The sequence below is a fragment of the Acomys russatus genome, chromosome 11, assembly GCF_903995435.1.
Source record: "Acomys russatus chromosome 11, mAcoRus1.1, whole genome shotgun sequence".
NCBI lineage: Eukaryota > Metazoa > Chordata > Mammalia > Rodentia > Muridae > Acomys > Acomys russatus.
This window is the reverse complement of record NC_067147.1, coordinates 60315745-60339505: the sequence shown is the minus strand read 5'-3', so window position 1 is coordinate 60339505 and position 23761 is coordinate 60315745. Positions and strand designations below refer to the sequence as shown.

Below are 23761 nucleotides of genomic sequence, written 5' to 3'. Positions count from 1 at the left end.
CAAGTCCCGGCATGTGTCTGAAAGCAGCTTCCGGCGCCTTCTTCTTCCCGGCATGCCTTGTTTACTTCCGGGTTTATGGACACACAGAGAGCCGAGCCTGAAGTGGGTAGTGTTTGGCTTGCAGGACTCCCGAGGGTGGTCTTCTTTCGCTCTCCATTTCCTGGCGAGTGGCTCTTCTGGACGAGGAAAGGCTGCGGTGCCTCGGAGAGCTGCCATAGGGAGTGCTGTCCTTCCGCGGGGCCCTTCCAGAGCTTGAGGCTCTGCGACCCCCCCCCTTCCCCGCCCAGTTAGGCTTTTACCTTCAGCATGGCTGAGCTGATCCAAAAGAAACTGCAGGGAGAAGTGGAGAAATACCAACAGCTGCAGAAGGGTAAGAGAGCGGAGTGGCGCGGCCGTGCCCCATCCTCGCGCGCAGCCGGCGGCGCCTCGCCTCGGGGTCCTCGCCGCCTCCCTCGCCAGCAGCCTCTGCAGGATCGTGCGGCTCTTTGGCCCGCTTGATGTCTTTAACCACGTGTTTCCTCTCACCACCCCAGACTTGAGTAAATGCATGTCAGGAAGGCAGAAGCTTGAGGCACAGCTAACAGAAAATAATATCGTGAAGGAGGTGAGGACGGGACGCTGGGGGGCGGGCCGGGGGGGGGGACGACTTCGCCGGGCACGGGTGTCTCACGCTCTGCCCCGGCCCCTCTTCAGGAGCTGGCCTTGCTGGATGGCTCCAACGTGGTCTTTAAGCTGCTAGGACCGGTGCTTGTCAAGCAGGAGCTGGGGGAGGCTCGCGCCACGGTGGGGAAGAGGCTCGACTACATCACGGCGGAGATGTAAGTGCAGCAGTGTCGAGCCCGTGCTGGCCAGCCCGCCTTTCCTTTCCTCTTCCCTGAGGCAGGCTCTCTCCATAAAGCCCTGGCTGCTCTGTAGACCAGGCTGGCACTGCCTCCCAAGGGATGGGGTTTAAGGCCGCTGCGCCTCACATGTGCCACAGCACTCACGTTAAAAGTCTGAGGACAACCTGTGGGACTCTGTTCTCCTCCCTACCGTGTGGTTCTGGGGCTGTCAGGCTTGGAGGACTGCAGCCCTGCCCACCGAACCACCCCAGCAGCCATTTCCTTCCCTTAGTGCCCTCCCCACTTGTGTCCCACAGACCTGAAAACTTCCACCAGTCTCCCTTTGCCCCGCAACAGTGAGCCCCCACCGACTCCTCCTTTTCCCTCCTCAGCAAGCGCTACGAGTCGCAGCTTCGGGACCTAGAGCGGCAGTCAGAGCAACAGAGGGAAACCCTTGCTCAGCTGCAGCAGGAGTTCCAGAGGGCCCAGGCAGCAAAGGCTCCTGGGAAGGCCTGACCTCATGGAAGGGGGTTGGGGAGGGAGGGATGAGGCTAACCCTGAGCCAATAAAACATGAGTGAAACCAGCCCTGTCCACTCACGTCTTTCTCCCTCGGCCCCTTCCCCGTGCTTGGCACCTCTGAGACCCACCACATTCTTGTAACTGGAATCCCTGTGGCACTATTCTGCTCTTTTGTTTTCCTGTTGCTGACAACTGAACTCAGGGCCTTGCCTGTGTGCCTTTTATCTTGAAACTTGTCTGAAATGTCTCCAGCTGTTTCTTGCCTGATGTACAACCCTTTAGCTGCATGCAGTGAGCATGTTGTCACTGTAGAGCTCCACTCTCGCCTGAGAGCTCGGGGTGACGTGGTCACTCACCCACCATGAGCCTTGTCCCAGGATCCTTTTCACCTGTCTTCTTAGGATTGGTTTGAATGACTTTTAACTAATCTGAACTTCCTCCCAAAACACCCACAAAGTTGTTCTTTAATTTCTTTGTCCTAAATTATTTCTTATAAATCTGCCTTCAGGGAAGACCACAGTGACCACAGTAATTCAGGACCCCTGCTTCTTAGGGTCGTTGGCAGGAGAAGCGAGTCTATAAAGCAGCCAGGCGTGAAGGTCTCCGGGTCACCTTTCACCAGCATCTTGCTCTCAGGTGCAAGGGACGCCCAGGCCCTCGCCACCCCGGCTCCCTGGAGGGAGTAGCGGCCTGCCCCTTGTTCTGTGCCTCCTGCTTTCAGCCCACTCCCCAGTCCCAGGGTCCAGTCCCGTGTACTGAAAGATGGCAGCAAGTCAGGTAGTGTTTTGGTTTATTTTCTTAGTGTTGTCACAGTGACAAGAACCCCCAGAGCGGAACAAGAAACTCCCACAAAACACCTTGTCATTGCCCTCTGCCCTGGGCACAGCCTCTAGGCCTTTGCTTGGCCCTTCACAGGCTAGTATGTGGCAGGAGCTGGCACTCTTTCCAGCACGAACACTGAGCCACGTTCCCTGACGGGGAGCGATAAGCAGGCATCCAACTTGGTTATATGATCCCCAGTCCCATGGGGCTGGCTTCCGCAGTGCTTTGGTAAACATGTGACTTCGCTGTCCCAGGGTGGCAGCCACCATTGGTGGCTGCTCACACCTGGTGGGAGTGCTGACTTCTGTAAACCAACAGGACTTCCTCCTCAGAACAGGGCCCGTGCAATCTTCCTCCCAGTGGCCTTGATCCTGGGGAAGGAGCCCCCTCCTCCCTCACTTGGGGGAGTTCCTGAGGCAGAGGGGCCGCTGTGGGAACCTGGTGTGGCGGCAGAAGGCCTCCTCCGCTGCCGCAAGAGGAAATCGTGGGATGCACCGTCCATGGCATAGAAGACGTTAGCCGAGTGTGGGATGATGAGCTCTGTGGGTTCAGAGGGGTCAGCGTCCGTCCCCTCCTCCCACAGGCCGGCTGAGGGCACCCACTTCAGTCTGCCTTCCCCGCCAGCCGCTCACCGCGCTCCCCGGGTAGCAGCTGCACCAGCTCAAACTCGGACACCACAGCAGAATCACGATTGTTTTTCTTGAGGACACGGCTGATGACACCTGGAGCCTTGTCCTGGCTTGTCACCTTGCAGAGGAAACCAAAAGAACAACCAATCAGCCGGACAGTGGTGACGCACGCCTTTAGTCCTAGCACTCGGGAGGCAGAGGCAGGCAGATCTCTTGTGAGTTCGAGGCCAGCCTGGTCTACAGAGTGACTTCCAGGACAGCCAGGGCTACACAGAGAAACCCGGTCTCTGGGGGTACAAAAAAAACAATAAGGCCTCATGACCTGTTTCCCCTCCTAACACAGCCAAAAAAGGTCACTTGTGTTGGGTGCTCTTTTTTGTCCCCTAAGATTTATCTATTTATTACATATACATGTGTGCCTGCACACCAGAAGAGAGCACCAGACCTCATTACAGATGGCTACGAGCCACCATGTAGTCACTGGGACTTGAACTCAAAACCTGTGGAAGAGCAGACGGTGCTCTTAACCTTTGAGCCTCCTCTCCAGCCTGTGTCGGGTGCTTTAAAATAAAAAAAGAAACCCAATATAGCGCCCTCCATCTCCCCAAAGCAGCTCACATGGTGCCAGTGCAGCCAGGCTGCTTCCCTGAGGGAAATACAGCTCCTGCAGCCCCAGGTGTGGCCAGCAAACAACTGCTCCCAGTCTCTCCCACAGGAGCTAGCCGGGAGTCCTCTGGCTGCCCAATGAGGTAAGGTCCTCCCCACCCTGTCCGCCCCAGGCTCCCTCACCAAGATGCTCTTGTAGACGCTGCCGTCCTCCCCCAGCTCCATCTGGACTCGGATAATTCTGCAATCAGAGGACCCTGGCCCAGATGCCCCTCCCCCGTATCCAGCACTCCTAGAGGCCCCCTCTCCTGTGCCCCCACTCAATGGAGATCCACAGGAGGCTGAGCGACGGTGACCTCGAGAAGGCCGAGGAGAGGACGCTGGTGGAGAGAGGTGGCCAGGGTCTGCAGGACTGTGCAGAGCAGGGCTGCTCTCCAGGGCGGAGTCCAGAGATGAGACGGACGGCCACTTCATGTGCTGGGGGCAAACAGGTGAGGTCACGAAGGGAGGCAGGCAAAAGAGAAATGCTGTAGTGCGGTCAGAGGCCACAGCAGACCCACCTGGGCGAGCCGCGTCAGCAGAGGAGCTGGGGTTCCGGGCACTTCATCTGCCCCCGCGCTGGGCCGATCCCAGGCCACTAGAGGAGTGGGGCCTCCAACAGAGCCCAGAACTCTGCAGGGGCAGGACATTAGTGACGGAGGCAGCCACAAGTCCCCATGAAACCAGCTCCCAGCCAGCCCATAATGTTCTCACTCTGTCCACTGTGAGATGACTAGTGTTGGCCGAAGCATTCTTGGAGCAGGGGAGTCACTGATGCCAGGCGGCTCCACTTCAGAGGACACACGGTGACTGGACAGGATAGCCATGAACAGGAGTCAGGACATGCCACCAACACACACACACACACGCACCAGAGCCAGAGTCCTAGAACCCAACCACCCAGTCAGTCACCTCTGAGCTTCTGTTAAGGGTTGGAGGCCCTGGAGCCACTGCTGGATATCGGGGTCAGGTCGGAGGTCATAGCCACGGCATTCATTCTGGAGGCGCAGCAGCTCCGAAAGGACAGCAAACTCCTAGGGAGGAGCCCACATACTGCAGGAACCCAGACTCAGGGCCCCGGAGCCCACATTCTATAGGAGCCCAGGCTCGGGGCCCCGGCTGTGCCTCCCTCTCCCCTTCCTGGGACACAGACAGGGAAGTCCCACATCCAGCCCCACAGTTCTCTCACCTTCCTCCGCTTGTCAAAATTGATGTAGCCATTCTGCAAGGACAGTAAGAGAGGGACAAAAGTGTTGACCCTGCCTGGGCACCAAAGGAGACACCTCTTCACCAAACACAGCCACCTGCCTCTGCATCCTGGATGCTGGGATTAAAGGTATGTACCACTATGCTAGGCAAAAAAAAAATTTTTTTTGTTTTTCTAGACAGAGTTTCTCTGTGTAGCCTTGGCTGTCCTGGACTCTCTTTGTAGACCAGGCTGGCCTTGAACTCACAGTGATCCACCTGCCTCTGCCTCCCGAGTACTGGGATTAAAGACGTGCGCCACCACGCCCGGCTTGCAAAATAAATCTTAACAAGTAAACAAACCAGCAATGTAGAACAGGTTGGCCTCTAAGTCAGAGAGAGCTCCTGGGAGCGATGCTGCACCCACAGGCCATGCCCAGCTCCACCCGACACTACGGCAAAGCACACCTCACGCTTCTAGCTTCTAGATGGGAAAACAGAGTCACAGAGGGACAAGGAACTTTCTGGAAGCCTCAGCGTTTTGTTTTGTTTGCAGTGCTGGGGATGGAACCCAGGGTCTCGAACATGCGAGGGAGGTCCCAATGTTTCTAGTATGTTCTAAGCACGTGACAGGTATGCAATCGTTTCTCTCTTCCGAAACAGGCTGATGTACATGCGTACAGTCAGACATGCACTGATAGACCACTGAGTGCAGAGGTTGAACTAGTTGTCATGGTAACAGAGGCTGCACTTTTCTGCCGGTAGCCTCTCCGTGGAAGGTGTCTGTCTGCCTGACGCTGGGGTGCGACTGTTAAGCCATCCAGGGAAGACCACACACACACACACACACACCCCACTGACCTCCAACTCGTCCTTGGAGGCTGCGTCCAGCATCACAAGGTCCTTCAGGAAGGTTCCCAGGTATGGAACCACGCCCTGCAGACAGAGGTGGGGATGTGAGCCTACTCTCCCCACTTCCCACACAGCTGTTGGGGTGAGCTGCCCTTTCCCGGCCCCACCTGGCACTCACCCCACCCCTGGAGCCAGACCTTGGGGCCTTCTTGGAGTGCAGCTCCACAGTGGGCTGACGCTTCGCTTCCTGGGGGGGGGGGGGATGACAAAACACGGTGATGGGGAAGGTGGGAGCAGGTGCAGAGCTGGGGAGGCAGGACAGGCTCACCTGCACGAGCAGCTCTCTGCTCTGGGAGTAATTATCCTCCTCTGAGAAGATCTGGCACAGGCTGGAAAAGACTCTGAGGCTGTCCCTAGGGAGGAAGGTTGGCATCCTGAGCTCAGGCCTGAGGCAGCCTCTGCACCCCGAGCCTCAGGTCTGGAGCAGCCTCTGCACCCCAGGCCTCAGGCCTGAGGCGGCCTCTGTACCCCGAGCCTCAGGCCTGGAGCAGCCTCTGCACCCTGGGCCTCAGGCCTGAGGCAGCCTCTGCACCCCGGGCCTCAGGCCTGAGGCAGCCTCTGCACCCCGGGCCTCAGGCCTGAGGCAGCCTCTGCACCCCGGGCCTCAGGCCTGAGGCAGCCTCTGCACCCCGGGCCTCAGGCCTGAGGCAGCCTCTGCACCCCGGGCCTCAGGTACTTCGGGCCTCCCACCTGGCTATCTCCCCCCAGGCGGCCCGGAGCCTGTGGATAGGGCTGGACTGCAAAGCGGACACAACAGCATAGACAGAGGAGAAGTTCCGGAGCAGGCGGCACTCCTGTGAGGACACAAAGACACAGAATCAAGGCTGTAGGGCCCCCTCTTCCATGTCACAGTCCCCAGCCAGCAGGGCTGGTCTCTCTTACCTCTGCCACACGAATCCATTTCTCCAGGAGCCGGGCCCTCTGCGGGGGTCGGAGTGGTCTCACGGTCACCTCCCCTGGCCCCTCTCCAATTGAGGTGGCCCCCAGGACAGAGCTAACTACCGCCCCTGCCACCCTGTTGAACTGTGTGACGGTAGCTCGGACAGACGGGCAGAGGTGAGAATGTCCTGGCCGGTCTCTGTGACCCCATAGGCCTCCCAAACATTGAGAGGGGACCAGACTGAGGAACAGCTCCTGCAGGGCAGAGGTCACAGGTTAGAATGTACAGTCCAGCCAGGCAAGTTGCCGGTGTCAGGGGTCTGAGGCTCTAAGTGGCCAGGGTCCAGCGGGGTCAGAGACCAAGGGAAACAGCCGAGGGGAGAAGGGAGCAGAAGGGTCAGAGCAGCGGACAGAAGAGGAACTGGACCAGGAGGATTGGAAGCAATAAAGGATCCGGAGCCAAGGAGAGGTTAGTAAGGGGTCAGAGGGTGTGGGGTCAAAGTTCAAGGTCTCACCGCATCTAGCAGGGTCAGCTGTTCGGCCAAGTGGTCAGCGAGGAACACCAGGACATCCGTGGGGTCGGCAGGGGAATCGCCAGGAAGGGCCAGGGGCTTAGGAAGGTCGGGGGCCTGGGGGTCCACCCGGGCCCGAAGGTTTCGGATGAGGCCAGCACTGCCCCCCACAACACCCTCCCTTGCTGCATACCCTGTCCGAAGCAAGAAGCTCTCAAGCCGGTCAAGTTGACCCTTGACCTCAGAGCCAAAATCCTCAGGGTGAGAGGCCAGCCAGGTGGAAAGTACAGAGATGGCTACCCTGGGAGAAGGAGCCAGCCAAGGGTTAGAGGTCCAGCCTCGGCTCCCTCGGAGGGGACTGAGGTTGAGCGGGGCCACTCACCCTGTGGTCCTCTCTAGTTCGTCATGAGGATGCAACTCGAGGGCTTCCAGCCTGCGGATGAGGAGAGGGTCTACACCTAGGCCGCCTTTTCAACCTCTAACCCCTGGCGCTATGAGCGCTCAGAGAAAGTCCAGGAGCCCCTCAACCCTTGGTCCCTGACCTGTCAGCCACAAGCCCCAACAGGGCAGGAGTGGAGGTGAAGGCCCGGTGGGTGGCCAGCAAGGCTGGAGTGAAGGTCACGTCAGCCCCTGATGTCCTGGCATCCAACAGGTGTCTGACCAGCGCCTCCAGAGTGCCAGCGCGAAGCCGTCGGGAGGACCGCGGAGGAGGTAAGGGGGCCTGGAGGGTAGGGAGGCATCTCCTCACTCCCGCTGCCAGATGGCCACGGAAACCCAGATCTAACCCGTTTTTGCCAAGTTCCAGAAAGGACAAAGTTCATGGCTTAAATCACATAACACAGACGGACCTCCAACCCAGTACTTGGCCAAAAAACAAACAAACAAATAAATAAGAGAGGTGAGAAGTCAAACTCGTAATCTCACCAAAGGATCAAGGGGCCGATACTGGCGGCTTGTGACAGTAAAGGTGGCACCATCCTCCTCCTCATCCCAGACAGACAAAGGAGCCTGGAGGACCAAGAAGAGGAAGTGAAGACCATAGCACATCCAGGCCCCAGCCACTCTCCCCAGGCCCTGCTCGTCCCCCTGTACCCCTCACCTGTGATGGCAGGGGACAATACCAGCGAGTGCGAGGGGTAGAGGGTGCTGGTGACCCCAGGTCTACCCGCCCTGGGGCTCAGACAGGCCCCCAACCACCTCAGAGCTCGATGGAATGGAAGAGGTTGTGGTGGGGGTTTCAACTAAATGCAGGAACCCTTTCTTCTGGATATCCCCCCAAATCTCCTTGCCCCCAAAAGCTGAGCCCAAGACAGCAGAAAAGCAGGGTGCAAAGTCAGGAGCAGATCCCCAGAAGGAGCACAGAGCCAAAGGCAGAGCTGAATGAAGCAGGGAAGCTCCGGGCACCGCACGCCCCGCCCTCCCTGACAGACCCAGAGGAGCCCAGATGGAGTCCTTCCCCAGACTCCCTTTTCGGGGGGGGGGGGGGCCTCCGGAATGCAGCGGCTTCCACTGAATCTCAGCACTGGGGAACCCCCTGAAGGTGGCAACCCCAATCCCAGTTAGAAGGAGGAGAAGGGGAAGTAGGGATGATGGGGGGGGGGGTGAGCTGTAGACTCAGAGTCATGTGGCCCTAGCCCCTCCCCCGACCGATCCCGAAAAACCAGCCTTGCCAGTCACCCTAACTTTACGAATATCGGGACCCACGAGTCTGGGGCCTCGTGGGCTCAGGATCTAACTTCTGGACCCTCCTGAAGCCCTAAATCCCGCTGCTGGGGACAACTATTAGTCCCTAAGGACAAAGATGACCACTCTCTACCTATCCTGGGATCCCGGGATCACCTCTTCAGGTGCCGGAATCCCTTGGCTGGCCGCCCTCTATTCAGCGCCAGGGGGTGGGGGAAAGGGCGGCGAAATCTGAGGGTTCCCTCCCCAATCCTAGAGGCTGAAGAGCTGGTTACTGTGGAAACAAACCCCTCCCCGCCAAACAAAAAAAAAACCCAGGAGGGACACAGAGACCAAGACACAAGTGCGGGTGGCAGCCGTGTGGGGCAGGTACGGGCTGAGAAGGCCTGAGCCCCGCAGGGCACAGCCAGCCTGCCAGCCAGACATTCCAGGCAAAACTCGGCAGGTTCCTGCGGGCGGCTTCCGAGTCAGACGGACAGACACCCAGAAAGAGTGTGGCAGGGTGCGAGTGAGGCACGGAGGAAGAGACCGAGGGACCCAGAGACAGCGAAAGGAGGACAGTCTCAGAAATATTTAATGCCCTGCGTCCCACCACCCCGTGTCTCACCTCTTCTTCTTCCTCATCCTCTTCCTCCTGCCCCCCGCCCACGGCCCGGCCACCTGGGTCCCCACCCTCTTCGGGGTCTCGACTCCGGAAGCTGCTCAGCACGACTCCCCCGGGGGGGTTCGTGTCCAAAAGCAGCCGCAGGGGCCGCGGGAGCATGGCCGAGTGAAGGAATCAGCGGGGTCGGGCCATGGGGGCGCCTGGGGAGAGACGGGTGGGGTGGGGTGGAGTCAGGCGGGCCCGGGGCAGAGTCCCTCAGGAAGGCGGGGGAGGAGGGGACGCAGGGAGTGGGAACCCCGAGCCCTCGGTGCGTGCTGGGGGCCAGGGGGTAGCTAGTGTGGCCTGGGCAGGGTCACCCGGCGCCCTGGCTCTGACCTGCTCGGGAAGGGCGAGGGGCCGCGCGCGGGTGCCGGGCCTCTGCTCTGGTCCGTCTCCGGCCCTCGGCCGAGTCCCCTCCCCGGCTTTTCCGCGACCCCTCTCCTGCACCTCGCCGGGCTCCCGGGCCCTCCCGCCCTTTCCGCTTCCCCCCTCCCTGCGTCCGCCCGACAGTAGGAGCCAAAAAGGGAAGGAAGTGAGGACGGGCGCCAGGGCCGCCGCCGAGGGGAGTGCGGGGCGCCCGGGGCTGGGACCCAGGCGCGGGGCCCCACTCCGCCGTCCCCCACGACCCTACTCGGGGAGCCTGGAGCCCATGTCGCCCAGCACAGACACACTGGGGATCTAGGGCCCTGTCTCAAGCCTCGGGGGGGCAAGAGCGGAATTTCAAAACTCTTCCCCTTAGTAAGAACAGTGCTGCGACCCCGCGGGAAGGGCGCGCCCCTGTCACTGCTGCCCGACAAGGACGCGGCTGCCCTGCCCACGCCAGCACAAGTGCAACGGGGCGAATCCGCGCCGGGTTTTCTGAGCCGCCCATCGGCGGGGCGGAAGCCAGCTAGTACGGGGCCGGGGCGTTTCCGGCGCTCCTGGGTCCGCTCCGGTCCGTCGCTCCCGGCGTCCGGGTCTCTCGGTGCGCCAGAGCGCGAGCCGTTCCTGCGGTGGCTGTGTGGTCTCCCCGCGTGTTCAGACCGGGTTGTAGTAAAGGCGCCGTCGTGACGGAGAAACTCGCGGTGCTTGGGAGCCTCACCCGGGAACGCTGAAAGGCCTTATTGGCACGCGGCTAGACCCGGCGGGGCTGGCCGAGGTGGACCAGACAAGGGAACCGCTGCGGTAGGCACGAGTGGAGGGCTGGAGAGGTGGGCATTACTCCGCCATGGGCGACACAGGGACCGCCCGGCTGCAGACGCTGCTGTGAGGTGTCTCCGGCGCTCAGCGCGTTAGGGTGCAGTTAGCCCTCCTCGCGGTAATTCTCTAGGCAGTGGCTCTCAACCTTCCTAAGACACGAGCTGTGGTGACCCCAACCATAAAACTGTTTCTGTTGCTTCCCCCCCTCCGGTTTTTCGAGACAGGGTGTCTCTGTGTAGACTCGCCTGTCCTTGACTCACTTTGTAGACCAGGCTGGCCTCGAACTCACAGATCAGCCTGCCTCAGCCTCCCAAGCACCAGAATCAAAAGTGTGTGTCACTAAGCTGCCTTTTTACTCATTTTAAATTTTTAGTTGGGGCTGCAGAGATGGCTCAGAGGTTAAGAGCACTGACTGCTCTTCCAGAGGTCCTGAGTTCAATTCCCCAGCAACCACATGGTGACTCACAGCCATCTGTAATGAGATCTGGTGGCCTCTTCTGGCCTGCAGCTGCACATGTAGATCACTGCATAACTAATAAACAAATACCATCTTTTTTTTAAAAAAAATTTTTTTTTAAGTTAAATTCCAATAGCTGTAGTCCACATAACAAAAACTCATTGGGTTTCTTGGGGGTTTTTTGTTTCTTTGTTTTTTTGTGGGTTGTTTTGTTTTGTTTTGTTTTGTTGGTTTTTCCACACAGGGTTTATCTGTATAGCCATGGCTGTCCTGAACTCTCTTAGTAGACCAGGCTGGCTTCAAATTCAGCAATCCACCTGCCTCTGCCTCCAGCTTTCTTGGTCATTTTAAGATGTATTGGAACCTAAAGTTTTGAGAGCCGCTGCCTTTGACTCTGCAGACTGTCAAATTTGTCTTTTAAAAAATAACAATCCCCTAGGCACAGGGTCCAATGTCTTCCATCACTCTGGAGGCGGAGGCAGGTGGGTCTCTCAGACTTGGTGGCCAGCCTGATTGGCTTGGTGAGGTCCAGGCCAGCCAAGGCTGCATGGAGAGACTTTGTGTAAAAGCAAGAACAGAACTGCAAAAGATAAAAAGTCAACAATCCCAGCTACTCTATGGAGTGAACAGAAGATGGCAAGGGCGCTGTTTGCAGGGAGGAACTCCTGGAGTGATCTGGGCCAGAGGCGAGGCTGCTTCCCCAGAGCTGAGCAGCGTCACTGTGACTTCTGCAAGAGAAGAAAGAAGAGGAAAACTGAAGGGTTAGGGGTGGAGTGAGTGCCTCCTGGGTAGTCTAGAAACATCCTCGTAGTCACCAGGTGAGAGCAGGGTGGGGCTGGCTCTTCCCACACACCAGGCAGAGTGCTGCTTGTCTTATCTCCTAAGTCTTCTAGAAGAGAGGAGCAGGCAGCTCAAAGACCCTCTGCGAGAGCTGAGACTCCAAGCGAACTCCGCCCCCTGGGCTGTGCTCTGAGCTCTAAATGTCTTACGTAGTTTACATGCTTAACTATTCTAGATAGGTTAGAGTCATGGCTTAATACAGGTTGGACAATGGTCTCCAGGCTATTGTCCTTTCGTACTTTTTTATTTTTAAAAGACTATGTATACAGTGTTCTACCGGCAGGCCAGAAGGGGGCACCAGATCTCATTATAGGTGGTTGTGAGCCACCATGTGGTTGCTGGGAATTGAACTCAGGACTCTTCCAAGAGAAGAAAGTGCTCTTAACCTCTGAGCCATCTCCAGCACTTTTTGTTTGTTTGTTTTGTTTTGTTTTGAGATAGGATTTCTCTGTGTAGCCCTGGCTGTCCTGGACTCGCTTTGTGGACCAGACAGGCCTCGAACTCACAGCGATACTCCTGGCTCTGCCAGGGATTAAAGGTGTATGCCACCACATCCAGCTTTGTAAGAGTAATTTCCCGTCCAATGGTCTCTTGGGCCATTGCCTACTCGCATACTTTGTTGGTGCCCTGCTTTGTGCTGTAATAAATTCTGATTGTCTTCTGCAGTTACAGACTGACGCTGGTGAGACAGCGGAGCAGGCAGAGTCAATTGCAAGTTTGAGTTTGATCCAGGGTCCCACAAGGCTGTAGAAAGCTGGCTCCCAAGAGTCGCCCTTCGTTTACATAAAGTCTTTAAGAAGGAGCCCGGCGTGGTGTCGCACACCTCTAAGCCCAGCACTCAGGAGGCAGGGGCAGGCAGATCGCTGTGAGTTCAAGGCCAGCCTGGTCTACAAAGTTAGTCCAGGATAGCCAAGGCTACACAGAGAAACCTTGTCTCAAAAAACCAAAAAAAAAAAAAAAAAAAAAAAACTTCAAAAAGGAGGAGGAAGGATAGGCTAGTGGGTAGCCCAGGGGGTGAGATGCTTTCTGTTTGAGCTTGATTGTCAAGACCCACATGTTCCTTGACCTCCACATGTGTGCTGTGGTGTGCACATTCCCACACAAACAAACAAGGGTCATTTCTAAAACTTAGAAAAGGAAGGTTCAGTAACTGAGTGTGGTACCACTCCTTAACCTAGCGCTTGGGGAATGGAGGGAGAAGGATAAAGTTTAAGATCGGGGGCTGGAAGGCAGGCAGTGGTGGCGCACGCCTTTAATCCCAGCACTCAGGAGGCAGAGGCAAGCGGATTGATATGAGTTCGAGGCCAGCCTGGTCTACAAAGCTAATCCAGGATGGCCAAGATAACAGAGAATCCCTGTCTCGAAAAACAAAAAACAAACAGAAGATCAGGGGCTGGAGAGATGGCTTAGAGGTTAAGAGCACTGTCTGCTCTCCCAAAGGTCCTGAGTTCAATTCCCAGCAACCACATGGTGGCTCACAGCCATCTGTAATGCGATCTGGTGCCCTCTTCTGGTGTGCATGAAGACAGTGTACTTATATACATAAATAAATACTAAGAAAAAAAGCTTAAGATCATCTTCAATACATTAGGTTGACCACCTTACTTGAAGAAGTTTTTGACAAAGGAAGCAATATTTTGTCATTTGTAAATTTTCTTGTTCTAAAGAAAGCAGTTATGGGGCTGGAGAGCTGGCTCAGAGAGGTTTAGAGCACTGTCTGCTCTTCCAGAGGTCCTGAGTTCAATTCCCAGCAACCGCATGGTGGCTCACAACCATCTATGATGAGATCTGATGCCCTCTTCTGGCCTGCAGGCCTACATGTAGGCAGAGCACTGTATACATAATAATAAATAAATAAATATTTTTTAAATTATATTATGAGCCGGGTGTGGTGGCACACACCTTTAATCCCAGCACTCGGGAGGCAGAGGCAGGTAGATCGCTGTGAGTTCGAGGCCAGCCTGGTCTACAAAGTGACTCCAGGACAGTCAAGGCTAACACAGAGAGACCCTGCCTCAAACAAACAAACCAAAAAATAAATAATTATATTATGTAAATAAGTTATTTTATGCCACTTAAAAAAATTAATTGGGCATGAGCTGGGCATGGTGGCAAAAGCCTATAATCCCAGCCCTCCAGAAGCAGAGGCAGGCGGATCTCTGTAATTTCAAGGCCAGCCTGGTCTACAAAGTGAGTCCAGGACAGCGAGGGCTACATAGAGAAACCCTGTCTGGAAATAAACAAGTGTGGGGGTGTAGGTCACCCTCAAATAGACGGCAACGGCAAGTATGAGGGCAGCCTAAGCTACGTAAGACTTTTCTCAACAAAAATCTAATAAAATGTACGATTGCATTATTTTGCCTGCTTCGTTTACTCCTCTTCCCCACACGCCAAGGTGTCTATGTCGCCTAAAACCTAAAGCCGCAGGTTCTGCGCTGGCCTCTCAAGTGGGTGACTGCAGGCGCCAGCCACAACACCTGCTTTTTTTTTTTTTTTTTTTTTTTTTTGAGACAGGGTTTCTCTGTGTAGCCCTGGCTGTCCTGGACTCACTTTGTAGACCAGGCTGGCCTTGAACTCACAGCGATCCGCCTGCCTCTGCCTCCCGAGTGCTGGGATTAAAGGCGTGCGCCACCACACCTGGCTTTTCTTTTTTCCTTTCTTTGTGGGGAGGTGGAGTTAGACAGGGTTTCTCTGTATAGCTCTGGCTATCCTGGGCTCGCTTTGTAGAGCAGGCTAGCCTCCAACAACTCACAAGTGCTCCGCCTGCCTCTGCCTCCTGAGAGCTGGAATTAAAGGTGTGGCCGGGCTAATTGTATGTGTGACTTACATCTCTAGCAGGTAGAACTGCATGTGTCATTTTTAAAAATCACTACTCCCAAGGAAACCGACCCAGCCCAGAACGTCAGGGGATGAGGAAGAGTTCAGACTAGGCCTAAGTGAACTCGGCTCCCAGGGCTGCCTGCCAGACCAGCAGCTGCCATCCCTCCCCGGGGAACAGGCGGGAAAGACCCAGCAATGCTGCACTGTTACCTTTGAGTCTTCAGGGATGCGCAGGCTAGCCGCTGTTACCTTCTCCTTTGAGTGTTTAGGAGCGGTGAGGGAGGCAGCTATGGAGGAGGGAAGATGGAGGATGTGAGGCCTGGAGGAAGGAAGGGGCGGGGACTTCAGAGGGTAGGCCGCCATGTCCTTTGTGATGGGCTCACACTTACCCATCCAGCCCAGGGTCTTGATGAGGCCCAGAAGGAGGAAAGCAGACAGGAACAGGCCTATGCCATCCTCGATAGAGGGCCGCGAGAGGCCTGCCACCTCCAGGGTGACTTCCGCCCTGCGCCCTAGTGCTGGCAGGCTAGGGTGGTGCACCCGACAGGCGTAGCGTGTCCCGTGCTGCTTGGCGGTGACTGGGGGCAGCCGCAGGTGCGCAGACTGGCTGACAGAGCCGTCGGAGTGGTGGCGGGCGGTGGAGAGCCACGTCTGCCCCTCGGCCTTTCTGTAACTTCCGTCTGAGCCACCTCTGAGCTCCCATTGCACCTCCAGGCCTTCCTCAGGGTGGAAGTGGGACACAAGACAGACCAGCTCTGGGGGCCCCTCTCCTGGGGCCGCCCACACAAGGGATGCTGGTGTTAGCGACACTTTGGGAGACTCTGAGGAAAGAATAGGAAAAGGGAAGTAAGGGAACCCCCCCCCCCAGTGTGCCTTCTGACTTCCCTAATACTACAGGGTGCTCTGCCTCCCCACTGCCTTATTTTTTTTTTTTTTTTTAAAGATTTATCTATTTATTATTATGTATACGGTATTCTGCCTGCATGTACATTTGTGTGCCGGAAGAGGGCACCAGATCTCATTACAGATGGTTGTGAGCCACCATGTGGTTGCTGGGAATTGAACTCAGGACCTCTGGAAGAGCAGCCAGTGCTCGTAACCGCTGAGCCATCTCTGCAGCCGACCCCCATTGTTTCTTTACAGGAGTCCCCGCAGTAAAGCTTTCAGGTTCCTAGGACCCTCCATCTCTCTTCACTCACCACCCACACATGCTCTTCGGATCACCCCTTCCCCTGGCATGGTATTCCCCACTCACTGTGCACAGTCAGCTCCAGGGAGACCTGTCCTTGCAGATAAGGCAGGTGTACAGTAGCCAGGTAGACGCCCTCCTGAGAAGGCTTCACCGCTGGCAGCCAGAAGGTCCCATTTCCGGTCCATGGGCCCCAGGGCTCATTGTCATCCCAGGCAGCAAATGCCACGGCGTTTTCTTGGGCTGGTGGCATTTTCCCAGCCAGCCCAGGAGTTGTAGCCAGCAGCAGGTGACCCTTGCCGTGGTGTTGGCGTCGCCACTCCAGCCCAAAGGGAGGAGGACCTGCGTCCAGAGAGGAAGCATCGTCCAGAGCGGGGGGCGCGTAGGCGAACCTCAGGTCCAGCACCGCGTCTTTCCCCAGCTGGATCCGAGGGGCAGGGTTGTGGGTGAGCACGGTCAGCACCACTGCGAGAAGAGAAAGCGGGTGTGGGCGTGGCCAGCTCACTTAGCCCGCCCTCCAGAGACCACGCCTTTTGGTTTGTGGTTTTTCGAGACAGGGTTTCTCTGTGTAGCCCTGGCTGTCCTAAACTCAGAGATCCGCCTGCCTCTGCCTCCCGAGTGCTGGGATTACAGGCATGTGTCACTACACCCGGTGACACCTCCAGCCCGCAAGTCCTCCTTTATTGGGTCCTAAGCCAGTGTTGCTAAGGATGTGCAGTGCGTCTAAGGGTAAATAAAGGTGATGGGGGGGTGGGGTGGCAGGGATGGGGTGAGGCCCTGAAAAATCTGTGCTGAATATACTGCCCACTACAGTTCTCAACTAGTACAGATGACTGGGATCTAAGGGCACATTAAAAAAAACTTTTTTAAAATTTTATGTGTTTGAGTGAGTGTCTTGCCTGCACGTAACTACACCATTGTTGGGGGTTGGTCTGGTGCTGTGTGTTTTAATGCTATTTCTGGCCCCCAAGATCTGGTCCTACACCTGTCCTTGTGTAAACCTTGCTCCACCGAATTTAAGCTTGATTGGTTAATTAAAAAAAACAAAACAAAACAAAACGCTGAAGCTTAAGATTTGACAGACAAGGGGCGGAGTTCTGAGGTTGCAAGGCCGAGGCTGGGGGACGTGAGGAGACGGTGCAGGCGAGGAGGAGGATGGACCATAAGGAGCCAACTACCTGGGACCCTGGACAGGAGGAAGAGAGTGGACAGTGGGTCGTAGGTTAGTTACTATGTTCACCTCGGTGCTTAGTTTTGAGTGAATCATAGTCTCTATGTGTGATTATCTGGGGAAATTTTGATTAAAGAATAAATAAAGTTTTCACTAAATATGACTGAATATTAATATTCAACACACCATGTGTGTGCAGTGCCCAAGGCAGCCAGAAGAGGGCACTGGATCACCTGCAATTAGAGTTACAATATAGGCAATGCTTTTAACTGCTGGGCCACCTCTCTACCCACACATACACACACACACACACACACACACACACACACACACACACACACGTGCGCGCGCGCGCGCGCACACTCTTTTTTTTTTTTTTTTTTTTTTGAGACAAGACTAACCCTGGCCCAGGCTATCTTGAGACGCACTATGCTGGCTGAGCAGGTCTGGAACTCGGTTGATTCTCTTTTTTGGTTTGTGTTTTTTGTTTTTTGACACAGGGTTTCTCTGTAGTCCTGGCTGTCTTAGGCTCACTCTGTAGACTGGAACTCACAGCAATCCACCTACTTCTGCCTTCCAAGTGCTGGGATGGCAGGTGTGCAACACCACGCCCGGCAGCCCCTACTTTTCTAATGAAGCAGAAGTGACTTGGAGGCAATTTGGTGAGGAAGCCAGGACACAGCAGCATGGTTTTGCCCTAGCAGTCTGTGAGAATCAGTCCTCCAGAGCACGGGTTAGGAGCTCATACGAGGGTCTCGAGGGGCGGCTTAGCGTAAAACCACATACTGCACTTCTGAGGATCCAAGTTCAGCTCCCAACACCCATGTCCCATGGCTCCCACCACCTGTAACCCAGTGCCAGAGGATCCCACACCCTCTGTGGGACTCCTTGGGCACCTGAACTCACATGCACATGCCTCACCCCCACAAACAGAACTGTCTGTGACAGGCCTGAGAAGCGCGTTGCGCTGCATCTAACCCCGAGTCACTGCACTGCAGTTCAGATGTCCTAGAAAAGACCTGAGCTTTCAGTACGTGTTTTGCTGTGTTGCACAGGCTAGCCTCTGCAGCCCAGGATAACCTTGAATGCCTGACAGGCCTGCCTGGGCTTTCCAAATGCTAGAACTGCAGGCACATGCCACACACCTAGCCGAGGCTCTGGAGTTATCTCTGCTTGATCTGGGAACCACCACATCTGAACTTCTCGGTGCTGATAACATTGGATCAGTGAGTACATTAACACAGGGCCTTGCTTCACTGTCACAAAGGGAAAGTAGCTAGGAAAATAGTTCCTGCTTTTTACAGTTGGAAAAAATAGGTCCATGGGGCAAAGGCTGTGGCCACCACCAGCATCTCACGGGGAAGGGGCCTGCATAGGGTGGCGCTAAGAATGGAGGTGCCAGCAGAGCTGAGGGTTTCAGACTGTCCCCCTCAGGAGACTTCAAGTGATGGTGGAGAAGGATGCAGGATTTTGGTGGATGGTGGAGAAGGATGCAGGATTTTGGTGGGAGTATTTGCCTAAAAACACCAGAACTGGGAAAAGCCAAGGATTCTGCCTGTTAGCTAGTGTCCAGAGAGCAGAGCAAACACTGGCAAACATTCCAGTCAGATCTACCCCCTTTTTGCATATCTGCCCATGGAGCTGTGTCCTCTCCCTCCGCCCACCCTCCACCCCCACCCCCATTCATCCAGCACAGCAAAGCTGGACCCCTGGAACTCAAGTTCCACTGCCCTAGACAGTAAGTAGCCCTGGCTGGAGAGTCAACCATCCTGGCTGTGTCCCCTCTGCCCTCTGTAATCGGACGACAGACCGGAGCCTTAGGAAGAGGTTCCTTGCTTAGCTGGTTGTCGCTAGGCTAGAGTGGGTCTAGGTGAAACTCAAAGTGTGATTTTTTTTTTCCCCGAGACAGGGTTTCTCTGTGTAGCCCTGACTGTCCTGGACTCGCTTTGTAGACCAGGCTGGCCTCGAACTCGGCGATCCGCCTGCCTCTGCCTCCCAAGTGCTGGGATTAAAGGCAGGCGCCACCACGCCCAGCCCCAAAATGTGATTTTTTTTTTTTTTTTTTTTTTTTTTTGGTTTTTCGAGACAGGGTTTCTCTGTGTAGCCCTGGCCATTCTGGACTCACTTTGTAGCCCAGGCTGGCCTCGAACTCACAGCAATCCCCTGCCTCTGCCTCCCAAGTGCTGGGATTAAAGGCATGCGCCACCACACCCGGCCCAAAATGTGATTTTTGAAACCTGGAAGAAGTGTAGAAAAAATTCGGGTCTCATAAGTCACCTTACAAGTTTCTCAAACTCTGTTATCTGGAAGCCAACGCCATGACCTCCTTCCCAGCCCTTCTACAAAACCCCGCCCCAAACCACAGTTGGTTTCAATTTTACTCTTGGCCTACAAAGATAAAGATGAATTCTAACCAGCTGCCTCGCTTAACAATATATACGAATTGGAGGATGACTCATTTAAACCTACTCAGTGAGCCTCCGGGCTGGCCCATCTAGACCCTTAAAAACTAACCATCCATCTCCCGCTCCTATTCGTGGTACCTGTTGCCATGGTGATAAAGACAGGCTCCCGCTGTGGTTCCGGCTGTAGTCGCAGCAGGCTGGAAAGGCTGAAGACGGTTCTGGACACGCTGACCAGCAGCCAGTCCCCGTCCAGGGCCCGCGGGCAGCTCTGCTGTGGGATCAGACCTCTAGCCCAGTTCGCCGAGGCAGGGAACGGGATGAAACGGGTCAACTCGCAGTGTGGTGCGGGGCCGCCTGCGGGGTACCGCCTGAAGGCAGCCACGAGCATTCCCGCCGGGTCTGCGGGACCGAAAAGGGTGCAACTGTAGGCCTGGCTAGAAACGTGCTGATTATACACAGACTAACAAAGCAGTTAAAGACTTAGGGAGCCTCCAGGCCTTACAAAAGGGGAAACTGAGGCCCAGGGTCCCTATGTGAGCTAATCAGGAGGTAATAGATGCGGGCGAGTCCCAAAGACTCACCATCAAGCTTGAGGTATAGCTTAGGGTCCAGATCTGGCCGGGGCGGCGGTCCCTTGGGTCCCTGGCGCAGTAGCAATGTGGCCGGTTTCTTAGTCAGACCACCCCCACCTGCATCCTCCACGAACCAGCACTCAATCGCTGCTGGTCCAGCAGAGACGGCTGTCGCCAGGCCTGGGGGAGAGGAGCTCCAGTGACCGGGCGGCCAGGGTGTCCAGCGACCTGCCCGCCCTTCCGGGCACTCGATGGGACCACCTCCCTCTCCTTCCCCGCGTGCCCGTGCCTTTCCTAAACAAGAAGAAATGGGGCCCGCTCACCCAAAGCCACAGCGATGAGCAGGGGCAGAGGCTTCATGGCGCTGCGATCTCCCTTATGTCTCTTCTTCCCTCTTTCACTTTCATTTTCCCCTAACGGCCGTGGTGAGTATTGAGGGACCGGAAACTCCCCGATCTGGTCAGGTGAGAGCTTGACTGCACGTTGGAGGAACGCAGCCCACAGAGATCCCGAAACCCTGCCACCAGCTCTGCTCCCCGCCCTGCACCGCCCTCCTGGATCACCCAGCACCCGACTTTGAGCACTTTAGCAGCCTAGGCTCCGCCTTCCGGCTGCGTCCTTTCAGCGCCATCTCCCTTAGAACCTTACGCCCTCCCAGGGTCCCCAAACTACGCCAGGTCCCCGCAAACACAGAGGGGTTGTCGGGAAGACAAGTGAAGTGACCAATAAATATTTTTAATCACCGTTAAAATTTTAAACCTATACTATGCGACTCGCTCCTCGCCTCCACCCACTTTCACGAAAACCCAATGGGGGATTCCCCATGACAAGATTGGGGTAGTACAGAAATGAGGGGCGCATCCTTCTGGAGGAGAAAGGGCCATCGTAAGACCCGGAGGCCTCGGCCCACAACACAAACACAGATCAGACACAAACTAGCACAACCTGACCGCGGGACTCCAGGATGCTCAAAATGCCCCCTTTCCGTTTCCCCACCTTGTTAGCCCTACTCCGTGGCAGGGCTGTGGTGTGCCCAGGCGAGAAGGCTTAGTTCCGGGAACAGCGAGGGAGGAAGGGGCTGAGGAATGGAACCGACTGGCGATGTTGCCACCTATGCCCTCTCTAGAATATATACAAGTCCACAGAGAAAAGGGAAGGCAGTGTGGTGGGGAAAGCTACGAGGGCCACGTTGCCCTTAGACTTAGCTCCCCAACTGCCTGCCCTTCAGTGTACTCCTCCGCCCCCACTAAAATCCATCTCCACCTTGTGCACGCTGGGTGGGGACCAAACACGCCTATGGGACGGGGGTGTGGCCGAATTTGCCTCATCGCCACTGACCCCACCCACTGAGGATTCTTTCTTGGGTTGCAGTGCTGGCCCAGTAGCTGCCCCTGGCCCGGGTCCGGGTCCGGGTCCGGGTCCGGGTCCCCCGGGTCCCGATCCAGCACCGCCTGCGCCCATCCGGTGCCGGCGCTCACAGTGTCCCCGGTGACGCATGAAGCTGTCCCGCCACATGAACTTCTTGGCGCAGACACTACACTCGTAGGGCTTGAGACCCGTGTGTGTCTTCATGTGCTCGGTCAGGTGGTGTTTCATTTTGAACTTTTTGTTGCACACGGGGCAGTCAAAGGGTCGCAAGTTGAGATGCATGTTCACGTGCCGGTCCCGCATACTCTTATGAGAGAAAGCCTTCCCACAGTGGCACAGAAAGATCTTATTCCCGTCGCTGCTGCCCGTCCCTCCAGGGGCCCCACCAGAGCCACTAGGTATGCCCAGCCCCACCGAAGAGGTGCCCCCAAGGGTCACTGCCCCGTGTTCTACTGTGTTTCCTGGTGGCTGCCCAGGAGCCTGTGAAGAGGAGGACGGGAAAACCAAGATCTGGTTGCCAGGCACGTCCAGTGGAAGGAGGGGTCGCGGCGGGTGCGTGGGGGCATAGGAGGAAGGGGTGGGTCCTCCTGCGTCATCTAGCCCCGCCCCAGCGCCCCCACCATCATAGGGGCCAAAGTCATTGGAGGACTCACAGAAGTTGACCTGCTCCTCCCCCTTGTCTGCAGGCTCCGTCAAGGTCCGCACATCGCTGATACTGAGGGTCGGCTCGGGCTCTCCCCCTGCAGGCACCCCAGCGCCACCCCCCAGTTCTTCATCCTCATCATCCTCACAAGTCAACACCAGATCTTCCTCTTCTTCATCCTCTAGGTCGGGGTCGTGGTGAACCAGCGATGCTGGTGCAGGGCAATTCCTACCCCGCGTCACGTACACCCAGTGTTTCTGTGGCCCTGCGCTGGCAGGCATGCAGGGAGGCCTCCGGGGCGCACCCCCGGGGGCCACAGCCCCTCTCCCATCCCCACCGTCATCACACAGCTCATCTGCCTCCAGCAGCAACTTCCCAGAGCTGGTACCCGCGCTGCCGACCACAGGGACTGGGAACACGGGGCCGCCATCTCGACGGGTCCCACCGCCCATTGCTGAGGCCACAAATGCATCTTGGGAGGGAGAGGAGAAGTCAGTAGACTCCCTGGGGCTGAAGTAGTTGCTGCTGCTGGGTGACTGGTTCTCACTGGCCCGGCTGGAGGTATGGGAGCGGACAGAGCCCATGGTGGCCGGCGCTGCGTTGCCCCCGCTCCCTCCTGGGACACTGGCACCAGGGACGGAGACAGAGGGGGCTGCAGCAGCGGTGACAGCGGTGGTGGTGGTGGCGGCTGAGGATCTACCCTCCCGAAGGAGCTCGGTGCACTTGTCCACAATGTGCCACATCTGGAGGACCGACCCCACCGTGAGGAAGTTGACAATGTCAGCAGCGGCCATGCTGAGGCGGCCTGTGTAGGCTGAGGCTAGCACAGTCTCGAAAGCACCCGGGTCCATGACGCTCGGGAGTGAGATGGAGGTCATGCCTTTGAGTAAGACCTGGTCGTGGAAATAAGGAGAGGAGGCGGCCAAGACAGCCCTGTGGGCACGGAACTCCCGCCCCTGCACGCGGATGGACACGTCGCAGAGCTGACCCTGGAGGCGCTGCTGGTTGAGGGACTCCAGGAGGGCACTGGTCACCTCGGGGAAGGACACGTGCACCACTGCAGCTGCTGGCAGCGGCAGAGGCGGTGGGGCCAGTGAGAGAGGCAGCGGGAGCGCGGCCCCACTGGGTGACAGAGGAGCCGGCTCCATGTTGTGGCCGGAGATACCCCCCCCAGCCACAGGAACAAAGGAAAGCAAAGGGCGGCCGGGGGGGTCTCTGGGGGGAGGAAAAGAGAAGAATTATAGCGTTTTGGAAAGACACAGCCCATCACAGCACAAACACCTTGTTAACGGTTCCCGTAACGCTGGGACAGGCACACCCATGGGGCAGACGGGGAAACTGAGGCTCAGAGCCTCCAAGCACAACTTCAAACCGCAGGACCAGCAAAACAAAGTACTCCAGCGCCTAGCACTCTTTTCTAGGTTAGAAAGCCAGGGGCGCTCAGGGGGCGGCTGTCCGTCACAGCCCCTCCTCGGCGCTTCCCTGCCGGTCCTCTTGGGGTGACGGGGTGTCCGCCTCGGCTCTCAGGCCCCGCCCCCTGCGGCCCCCGTTACCCCGGCCCCGCCCCCTCAGGGCCCTCCCGGGCCCCGCCCCCTCGCTCCCCGACCCCGCCTCGCGTTTGCCCCCGCCCCCCGGACCCCGCCCCCACCCCGCCCCAGGCGCGCCCCTGGACTGTACGGCGGCCCGAGGGGGCCCCCAGCCCCGCGCGCCCCCGCTTACCTGGCCGCGCACCCCGGGCCCCCCCTCACTCGGCGACCAGAGCCGCAGCCTCAGCCCCTCCCGCCGCCATCTTGTGCCGACTCCCTCCGACCTCCGCCTCCGCTCCGCCCCCCGGCGCCGCGACCTTAAAGGCGCAGGCGAGCACC

At 57.0% G+C, this 23761-nt stretch overlaps 4 protein-coding genes across 4 annotated transcripts; 1 reads left to right on the top strand and 3 right to left on the bottom strand.

Annotated features, from left to right (window-relative positions):
• Nucleotides 1–78: 78 nt before the first annotated feature.
• Nucleotides 79–1381, top strand: Pfdn6 (prefoldin subunit 6). The gene is made up of 4 exons (XM_051153507.1): nt 79–370; nt 534–604; nt 694–818; nt 1214–1381. The coding sequence occupies exons 1-4, from the start codon at nt 307–309 to the stop codon at nt 1335–1337; spliced, it is 384 nt and encodes a 127-aa protein (XP_051009464.1). The 5' UTR covers nt 79–306; the 3' UTR covers nt 1338–1381.
• Nucleotides 1382–2217: 836 nt separating this feature from the next.
• Nucleotides 2218–9698, bottom strand: Rgl2 (ral guanine nucleotide dissociation stimulator like 2). The gene is made up of 18 exons (XM_051153506.1): nt 9589–9698; nt 9217–9413; nt 7851–7934; nt 7469–7647; nt 7309–7359; nt 6930–7227; nt 6418–6669; nt 6226–6329; nt 5804–5888; nt 5654–5722; nt 5485–5559; nt 4628–4660; nt 4351–4472; nt 4153–4248; nt 3960–4071; nt 3583–3876; nt 2797–2911; nt 2218–2704 (listed from the first exon to the last, which is right to left on the bottom strand). Exons 2-18 carry the CDS (start codon nt 9370–9372, stop codon nt 2493–2495), a joined length of 2337 nt encoding a protein of 778 aa, XP_051009463.1. The 5' UTR covers nt 9373–9413; nt 9589–9698; the 3' UTR covers nt 2218–2492.
• Nucleotides 9469–20411, bottom strand: Tapbp (TAP binding protein). The gene is made up of 8 exons (XM_051152515.1): nt 20209–20411; nt 19895–20065; nt 19452–19712; nt 15804–16202; nt 14938–15369; nt 14759–14835; nt 9999–10328; nt 9469–9879 (listed from the first exon to the last, which is right to left on the bottom strand). Exons 1-8 carry the CDS (start codon nt 20243–20245, stop codon nt 9469–9471), a joined length of 2118 nt encoding a protein of 705 aa, XP_051008472.1. The 5' UTR covers nt 20246–20411.
• A 180-nt stretch (nt 20412–20591) lies between these two features.
• On the bottom strand, nt 20592–23139 carry Zbtb22 (zinc finger and BTB domain containing 22). Its single transcript, XM_051153505.1, has one exon. The coding sequence runs from the start codon at nt 23042–23044 to the stop codon at nt 21110–21112; it is 1935 nt and encodes a 644-aa protein (XP_051009462.1). The 5' UTR covers nt 23045–23139; the 3' UTR covers nt 20592–21109.
• Nucleotides 23140–23761: the final 622 nt, after the last annotated feature.

Coding starts and splice junctions, on each gene's coding strand:
- Pfdn6 (XM_051153507.1), top strand. CDS start 307: ATGGCTGAGCTGATCCAAAAGAAACTGCAGGGAGAAGTGGAGAAATAC. Junction 371..533: donor ATACCAACAGCTGCAGAAGG/GTAAGAGAGCGG, acceptor TCACCACCCCAG/ACTTGAGTAAATGCATGTCA. Junction 605..693: donor AAAATAATATCGTGAAGGAG/GTGAGGACGGGA, acceptor GCCCCTCTTCAG/GAGCTGGCCTTGCTGGATGG.
- Tapbp (XM_051152515.1), bottom strand. CDS start 20,245: ATGAAGCCTCTGCCCCTGCTCATCGCTGTGGCTTTGG. Junction 20,066..20,208: donor GCTCATCGCTGTGGCTTTGG/GTGAGCGGGCCC, acceptor CCTCTCCCCCAG/GCCTGGCGACAGCCGTCTCT. Junction 19,713..19,894: donor GCTATACCTCAAGCTTGATG/GTGAGTCTTTGG, acceptor TCGGTCCCGCAG/ACCCGGCGGGAATGCTCGTG.
- Zbtb22 (XM_051153505.1), bottom strand. CDS start 23,044: ATGGAGCCGGCTCCTCTGTCACCCAGTGGGGCCGCGCTCCCGCTGCCT.
- Rgl2 (XM_051153506.1), bottom strand. CDS start 9,372: ATGCTCCCGCGGCCCCTGCGGCTGCTTTTGGACACGAACCCCCCCGGG. Junction 7,648..7,850: donor ATCGGCCCCTTGATCCTTTG/GTGAGATTACGA, acceptor CCTACCCTCCAG/GCCCCCTTACCTCCTCCGCG. Junction 7,228..7,308: donor GAACTAGAGAGGACCACAGG/GTGAGTGGCCCC, acceptor TCCTTCTCCCAG/GGTAGCCATCTCTGTACTTT.